Below are 8,915 nucleotides of genomic sequence, written 5' to 3' on the forward strand. Positions count from 1 at the left end.
TTACATTTATATTATTTAAATTTTAGTATCAACTTGGTACTTTTGACATCCCTAGGCCTCATCGGTGAGTGATGTTTTGTTGTGAGTAGGCTAGTTCCCAGTCCTCACCCCGGCTCTGCATATTTTGCATATCTCTATTAGTTAACACACGTCTTCACACACAGACGAGTGGACATCATTTACCTCTGTAAATAAATACAATTTAAATTCACGTTTTGCACACTTTAATGCCCTTTGAATGGAACATATACGCTGGTTTCGAACTGGAATCATGGTGGAATATCCGGTGATGTCCACTTCACAGGGCACTTGTTGTCGAATAGAACAAATGTCGTACGTGATATAGTGCTGGGCGGTATACCGGTTCATACCGAATACCGGTGTTTATTTTTCTTATATGAATTTTTAAAATACCGCAATACCGGTATATGTCGTTTAAACAACGTTCGGAACGCGACACTGGCTACGTTTACATGCACAATGTTTGGTTCAATCGGACTGAATTCATTCCGATTGATGAATCTCACCGTTTGCACTTAATAACCACTCTCCTACACTGTTTCGCTATTTGTTTTTAACAGCAGAATTAATATTTATCCGTCTCTGGATAAATATAGCCTACATATAAACCGCTGTGCTGCTCATATTTATCACGCAGTATAATGCCCCTCCCTGCGCACAAAACGGGTTGCTCTGGATAAGAATCTGAAACAAGAACTGGTGGGACAAGTTCACTGGCGAGTGAAAGGAGAGTTTTTTTTAATGACAGGACACATTATACAACACTTTATTCAAAAGGAAGAGCCGCTCATTCCACGCGTCATCATTATGCTATTTCTGCATCATTGCACATGCGCAGTCCTCTCAGTTTCGGTTTTCTATCGATCGAGTGTTTAGATTAGATTAGATTAGATTCAACTTTATTGTCATTGCACATGTAAGGTACAGGGCAACGAAATGCAGTTAGCATCTAACCAGAAGTGCAATAAGCAGAGGTACAGGATATACAGTGTCTACAATAGTTACATATGTACAGGATATACAGATAAGGCAGTAGTACTATGGACATAATTTACAAATTTTTAAATACTATCAGTATGATATACAGATGGGTGATATGAACATACTATACAGATGGATTGTACAGTAAATGTATGTACACTATGAGCAAAAACTATGAATATAATTACATGCACTCTCAATCGTATTAGAAAAGGAATAAACCACCCCCTTCAATTCAATCGAAATTTCATTCCGATTGAGCTCAATCTGATCGATTAAGGTGTTTACATGAAGTTTTTTCAGTCCGATTGAGCCGTCAATCCGATTACAAATGGATTATTTGGTTGCATGTAAACGTAGCCACTGTTTGACAGGGGTCTCTTTTCACTGTTGCACTGTGGCGAGGACACAGCTGTATGTGTAACTAAGAGTGAAAATTCAGAAACTGAAGCTGTAGAACTAGTAGAACGTGAACTATAGCGCAACTTCAGCACTATATTTAGCAACTTTCAGACCCGTTTAGTGGCATTCTTTTCCATAAAAGGTACATACTGACAAACCTAGCGACTTTTCTGGATAAACCATATGGTTCAGTTGGAAGATGTCTCTAGTACTGCCCTGCGAGCGCGAGGTCTGACTTCTGGTGCAGTGTCGCCTCTCTCAGCGTCTCTTCTGTGCAGTGAGCGGTAGAGAAGCAGCGCATTCAGCTTGCCATACCGCAGCAGACTCGTCAGTAAATGAGTACAAAACAGCGTTTCCATGCACCTGTTGCTAACTGACAGTTTGGAATTATATATATGAGCATAGTTCGTCTGTTAATTTTTTTTTTTTTTTACTCCGACGCAGGCAGTGTGGTGCATGAGACAAAAAATAATAGCCAAAACCATAGCCACCACATAGCCACTCTTTAGTTATGCATGTTGATTTTATCAGATGCGATTATAAATGAGTGACACCTGGTTAACGTATCAATGGGTCGTGTTTAGTCACTATTATTCACTCATCATGACAGTAAAATAGGACATTCTAAGTCAGTCTACTGCAGTATTTCCTCTCTCAGTCAGTAGAAAATGTGGTTAACACCCGGTCATGCATGAAAAAATAAATACCAGCAGTAATTTTGAAAAATACCGTGATATAAATTTTTGGTCATACCGCCCAGCACTAATGTGTTACGAAATATGCAGAGCGGGGTGGGGGGGATTGGGAAATGCTGGACTAGATCCTTGTGTTCCTCAGTGATAGCCAGTGACAGTGTGTAGTAAGCTTTATACTCTGTTGACCCCACCTTTTTCAATAATTCTTTTTTAAAGTTCCATAACATGTTTTTCACAGCCAGATGTACAGTTTGCAGTTAGATAGCTGCTGTAATTGACTGCAATATTCCTGATTAAATGTATAAACCAAGGATGGTATTATTCATGTCAAGAATAAACATATTTAAGGCACATTAAGAGGATACTACTCATTAACAGAACTAATGATGTATGTGTTCACCCTTTGATTAATGCAGCCCAGCTGTTTTATTTGGTAAGTTGATTACTAATTAATACTTATTTTTTCTGCAGAAAGAGTGACTTGAGTTTGTTTGAACATAGCGGCAGAAGCTCACCTAATCTACCCCATATGTATCTTATGAAAGCAGCAGAGGGAATTTTCCATTTAGATAACTGCTGGTTTGTGGCTGTCCATGTTTGTTTTATGCGGTTTGCAGTGTGACCAAACTGTCAAAGTATAGTTATATTATACCTGTTAAATATTCAAGCCCTGTAGATAATTCACTTCTTTATGTGTGTTTTACATTACCAAAGCAACAGTGTTCCTATCAATGAATGCAGATGACTTGTTTAACTTAGTTTTCATTTCAAGTCCTGCTCGTGTATGTTCTGTGTCAAGAAATTGCTTACTTAGATGTGTCCTTGAAAAGTTATCATATTGGGGACCAAAAATATTACTCGCTAATCTCTAATCAGCCATTTTACAGGGGTTTGGATCAGTTTTTCCATAATCTTTCATGTTGATGCTTTGTACATCTTTTTTTCTGTGATGCAGATGTGTAACTTTGGCTGCTGGGAAGTCAGAGCAGGAAATAATAGTAGAGGAAAAAACATCAGATCAAAATGCACAATTTTGATTATCCCATTGCATTTCCTTCTCTGAATCGTGCCTGTGCCTTGCACTACAGTTAATTCTTTGATCTCATGTAAAGAAATGATTAAATCAGTTTTACTTCTGCAAATAAAACATTAGACAGAGAAACAAGAATGGTACAATTCTGGTTTCAAGGTTCAGTGATCACTGTAATGGTTAGCTGTAATGGAGTATGGGAGACCAGGGGCAATTGTATGACATTTTCTCACTGTGCAAGTGCTTTTTGTGATGCTTTCTTTTTGTTTAAGTTCTATGTACATTTTTTTCTTAAACTGTAACTGGTAGCTACTCTACAGAATTTTGTATACAGGAGGTTGGGGGGACTTGTAAAACTAAAATTAAAATAGGATTGTGTAAAGTACATTATTTAATTAAAGTAGTTTAAAAGTTTAAGACTTGATAGACATTCACATACTCATTTGAGAGAACGTATACTTTGCTGAATAATTGTCTGTACAGGCTGAAACAGTGTATATTTTAATAAAAAGGATGTAACCCATTTTAAATAATTAAACTGTAGGTCCAAGTTATTTTTTTCATCAAGTATGAGTTTAGTAAGGCTGCTTTTATTTGATCCAGAATACAACAAAAATAGTAATATTGTAAAGTATTACAATTGAAAATAGTTGTTTTCTATTTTAATGTATTTATAATGTAATTTATTACTCTGATGGTAAAGTCAAATTTTGAGAAGCCAATGATCCTTTAGAAATCATGTTAATATGCTGATTTGCTGCTCAAGAAACATTTATTATTATTATTAACAGTTGTGCTGCTTAATATTAGAACATATAATAATATTGTTATGTATATTTTATTTTTAATGATTGTTTGAATAAAGTAAAAAAATATATATATATATTTTGTAACATTGGTTTTACCTCTCTTTTAAACAATTAATGCATCATTGTTAATAAAACATTAATTATTATTTTTTTAAATCAGCATTTGACCAGTAGTGTATATAATAATTTAGCTGATGGTCTTCTGTGTGGTGTTTCTCTGCAGAGTGGTGCTGACCTTGAGGACCCGTGGTAGTCATCCCGCCTGAAGAAAGAGCACCTTTTCCACACAAGACATCAGTCATGTTTCTTTTGTTTCAGTGAAACCAAGAGGTTCAACGGACAGTATTTCAAGAATCACAACACAATGGAAACACAGTACAACCAAAAGCATTACAAACACTTTTTTTCTAATATATGAGGGAAAGAATGGAGTTCCAGTTTTAAAAACAAAGTCAAACACGAAAATAACAAAATACACATCATACAATAAAAAACTGTTTTTCTCACTTTTTTGTGGTGGCTGTGGGTGTTCGTTTTGAAACCGAGGATATTTTGCGGGATGGACCCATGTACGTGCTGTGGTGCCTTTTCAAGTCGGAAAAGAGGTTTGCTAACGCCAGGTGCCCTGAGCCCGGGATACAGCTGATAAACTTGGTTATGTGAGACCACTGCAGCCCCTGGTATGGGATATGGATCATCACTGGTTTAATTGAGGATATATTTGACTGATGAATGCGTGTGGATCGTGATTTAAAGAATTGATTCATTACTACATGACCTGCTTGGAAAGGATTGAAGCTTGTTGGCTTTTTGCACCTTCCCTCCCTCCTCGTGCACTGACTGACCTTTAGGTAGAACCTCGGACTCGACTAGGCTTCGTTTTGCAGGTTATCACTTGATTGGTTGTCAAAAGCTTTTTAATCCTGCAGTTTCAGAGAATATAGAATATATAGAGATAAATATATATAAATTCATATATATTTTTTATTTTTCCCAAGTTTGACGTTCTTTGTGGCTTAACGTGTGAAGCAATAGAGTTGTGTTGGCGGGCGATGAGCGTGCCACGTTGTGTGAATACTTTAGACACACTGAGATTGTTGATGTACTTGTGTACCCCAGCCACCCAAGGACTGTGGGTGATGTTGGCTAAAAGGGATTGTAAGTACCCACCAAAGCCACGCAGCTTTTCTCAGACCCCCCTTTGTGTTATATCTCTCGGTCTTCTCTCCTTATTGGCCCTCACTTTCACAATGCAGATGTGAACTTGCAGCAACCTGCGTTGTTTCTTTTTTCTTTTTCCCTTCAGAGTATATTGTAAAGTGGTGTTTTATTTGTTTTGGTTAGCTGATCACGAGAATACTAGCTTTGTGATGAATTCACAAGTTATTTTCCGATTCATCATGCAAGTGTAATGTTAGATATATTTTCAGCAGTCCATGGACTTAAGTACTCAGAACCTGAAAGGTGATATTGAGCAGAACAATAAAGATAAAGGAAAAAGCTGTCTTGCTGTTCATGTTTAATCACATTGGAAAGAGCCTAATGGCTGAGAGAAAACCCATTTTGAGTAAGCAGTAGTTTCATGTATTGTATGCACATTATAGCTTGTTCTAGCCAAGAGACGCCCATTTGGACAGGAAGAGACTGTCAGACCGGAATGTAAAGCAACCATATGCAGATTGATTTGTTTTTACGTGCATTTTAAGGGATGATAGTGCAATAATAGACTGAAATTATTTCAAATGATGGTATTCTCAGTGAAAATTTACCCATAAAACACAAAAATATGTATAGATGTTGTGATCTGTATTTCTGAGTAAACAAAGCTGTATATACAGTGTTGATCTAAGTGCTACAAACCTGACATTTGAGCTCTCTACCCCAGCAAAAGCTGGCAAATGTAGTGATTTGTTTTTTTTTAATCAAAGTACTAATTGTATCAACCCTATACCTTATAAACATGACTTTGTCAAGTGATTAAAAAAGTGTTTAAGGTTAGATTAGTGCTTATCAGCTTGAGAAAGTGCTTTCAAGTGTTCAATGCAATTTGCATCCTATGGTCAGTGAACAGACTGGGCGGTATGTGACCATGCCACCTCCGGCCGAGGATAAAAATGTAGTATGGCAAATAATGAGTGTTATGCTACAGTATATAGGGTATCATGAAAGCCTGTTTTTTTTTTTTTAATATCGCATAAGTTTTGGTTTATTTGTTTTAGTTTGATTTTATTTAGTTCCAGACAAATGGCAAATATATAAAAAGTTTTGTTCCTGTAACAAGAAATGCATTGTGTGAAAGAAAAGACCACTAACAGCTGTTCATTCAAATTCAAATATTATAAAATGATATAATCAAGTTGCAGTTTACATACTAAGAGTTGACTAGTTACATTAAAAGGTGGACAGGATTAATATTTTGTTAAATTTAAATTTGTAGAGTTCAGATTACATCTGAGTTGGTACCCTAAAATACAAATTTTATTGTACCTGATTTTAAGTGGCACATATAAGTACCTCAAAGTATGCTTATTACTACCTTTTCAATGGTATTGCACCAGTGACAGGTTTTTTTTTTTTTAATGAATTAGAGTTGGCCGGTCAATTTGTCATGTAGTGAAAAAGTTAGTTGTTATTTGATTTGTTTTTCTCATTTTTACCAGTGTTATTTTGGTATTTATTATGATTATAGTATTTATTCATATTTTGAATTTTTTATTTTTATATTTTCAGTTTTTGTTTAGATTTAAGGTGTAGTATTTTAGTAAATTTGTTATGAGCTGTAAGTATTTGCAGGAATCATTACTATTTTGTCATAGCGTATTTATATTTATTTCAGTTAAATTTCAATTACTGAAAACAATTTAAAACATTTAAAACTGCTGATCATTACAATATTTTGTTTTGTATTTGAAGTTGCCCAAAAACAATGCATATTAGGCAAAAAAAACAACAAACAAAAAATCTATATTTTTTGGTAATGATTATTTGAGTTGAAGTCAAAACTTAACATACACCTTTGAGAATCTGCAAAATGTTAATTATTTGATCAAAATAAGAGGGATCATACAAAATGCTTATTATTTAGTACTGACCTGAATAAGATATTTCACATAACAGATGTTTACATATAGTCCACAAGAGAAAATAATAGTTGAATTTATAAAAATGACACCGTTCAAAAGTTTACATACACTTGATTCTTAATACTGTGTTGAAGATGCATGTTTTCCAGAAGGCAAATTAAGTACAATTTACCTTGATCTTCAAATTCAAAAAGTTTTCACGCCCCGGCTCTTAATGCATAGTTTTTCCTTCTGGAGCATCAGTGAGCGTTTGACCCTTCTGTAATAGTTGCATATGAGTCCCTCAGTTGTCCTCAGTGTGGAAAGATGAATCTCAAAATCATACAGTCATTGTTGGAAAGGGTTCAAATACACATAAATGCTGTAAAACCGAATAATTTGTGGGACCTGAAGAACAGCAGGCAGTTTAAGTGTATGTAAACTTTTGAACGGGGTCATTTTTATAAATTCAACTATTTTCTCTTGTGGACTATATGTAAACATCTTTTATGTGAAATATCTTATTTATATATCTTATATCTAACATGCATTTTGTATGATCCCTCTTACTTTGGTATTTTGCGATTTCTACCAGAGTAATCAATGCTAGAGACTCGAGAATGGAGTGGATCAGAGAGGTAAAACTACTGACCTGTTCATGACTTCAAGTGCAGGTCAGTTTCGTTTGTTAACAGGCTGTAGTTTTGTTTGTTTACACTAACTATAGTCTAACCATGAAATGTGAAGTAAAACTATGGTTGTAAATTAAAACTGATTGTAATCAATCTGACAAAATAAAAATAAAAAACTTTTACTGTTTAACCATGGTTAATTTTGGTAAGAAAAAATATAATTCATGATAATGCAATAATGTACAGTATTAGGATTTTTCTTTTTTTCATGATGTAATTATTATTGTACTAATTTTGACATTTAGGCAATTTAGAAAGTATAGTTTCGTTAAATCTATAGTATTTACGTCATAAGATAGAACAACAACACATGGTCATAATGTGATACTTTAAATTGAACTAAAATAAAGTTATTGCAAACAGAATACAGTGAGGTGGTTGTTTTGCAACAAGGTGGAGACAGTTCTGTTCATAACAGTAGATGGCTGATGGGAAAAGTGACAGGTACAAGAAAATTAGTGAAAAAAGTAAACAAAGTGAGATGTAGAGAGATATAATGGAAAATGAAGAGAATGGAAGTGAAGGTGCAGTTCAATAGAGAACCTTTAATTGTTTTGCATGGCCCCAGCCTAAGGTTTTAAACCTTTTTTTTTTTTTTTTTTTTTTTTTATGTGATGGCCATGCAAAAAAAAAAAAAAAAAAACACTGGTAATCCATGGTTTCAGAATTTGTTGTGGGTGTATGGGATGGCTTGGATGAGTGAGTTTCCCTTGCCTGAAATTTTGTCCCTGTTCAACATGGTGGTTGTTCAGTCATGATACATTCATTAGCTAACAATATTAAATGTAATATTAAATATTAAATGTAAGTTATTTTGTATTAATGTGTCAATATGACGTGAGGTCCAGTTACCAGCATTACACTAAAACAGGTAGTAGCAATGGGTACTTTTTTACTTACAGTAAGTACATGTCAGAGCCCATACTTCTTTACTTTAACTTGAGTAAACAAGTGTAGTCAGTACTTCTACTTTTACCAGAGTGTTTTTAAACACGAGTATCTATACTTCTACTTGAGGAAAGGATGCGTGTACTTTTTCCATCTCTGGTGGTTATATCCAGAGGGGTGTAAGAATCCTGTATAGATAGTTGTCAGCAACACTAAAACATTGCAAACTGTCACTTTGTCGCATGGCCAATGCCAAGATGAGTTACCTGACTTTTCAATATGTAGCCAAGGCAGTGTGTAATTGGTCCTGCTAATCTCTGCCACATTCCTCTGGG

General features: G+C 34.9%; 1 protein-coding gene across 6 annotated transcripts in view; it reads left to right on the forward strand.

The window, feature by feature from the left end:
• The window catches only part of LOC306882113 (protein phosphatase 1B-like), a 29,589-nt gene extending 25,145 nt beyond the window's left edge, over positions 1-4,444 (forward strand). For 3 of the 6 annotated variants that reach the window (XR_013785219.1, XM_079436591.1, XM_079436592.1), the window contains one exon: positions 4,162-4,443. Coding sequence is in view for 3 of the 6 variants with exons in the window: in XM_079436591.1 (XP_079292717.1) it covers positions 4,162-4,191 (30 nt within the window). In the remaining 3 variants the exon portion in view is untranslated. Of the gene's footprint in view, positions 1-2,570; positions 3,665-4,161 lie in introns of those variants that run through there. The other 3 variants (XR_013785217.1, XR_013785218.1, XM_079436593.1) reach the window with 3 other exon arrangements.
• Positions 4,445-8,915: the final 4,471 nt, after the last annotated feature.

Source organism: Barbus barbus, assembly GCF_936440315.1.
Source record: "Barbus barbus genome assembly, chromosome: 16".
NCBI lineage: Eukaryota > Metazoa > Chordata > Actinopteri > Cypriniformes > Cyprinidae > Barbus > Barbus barbus.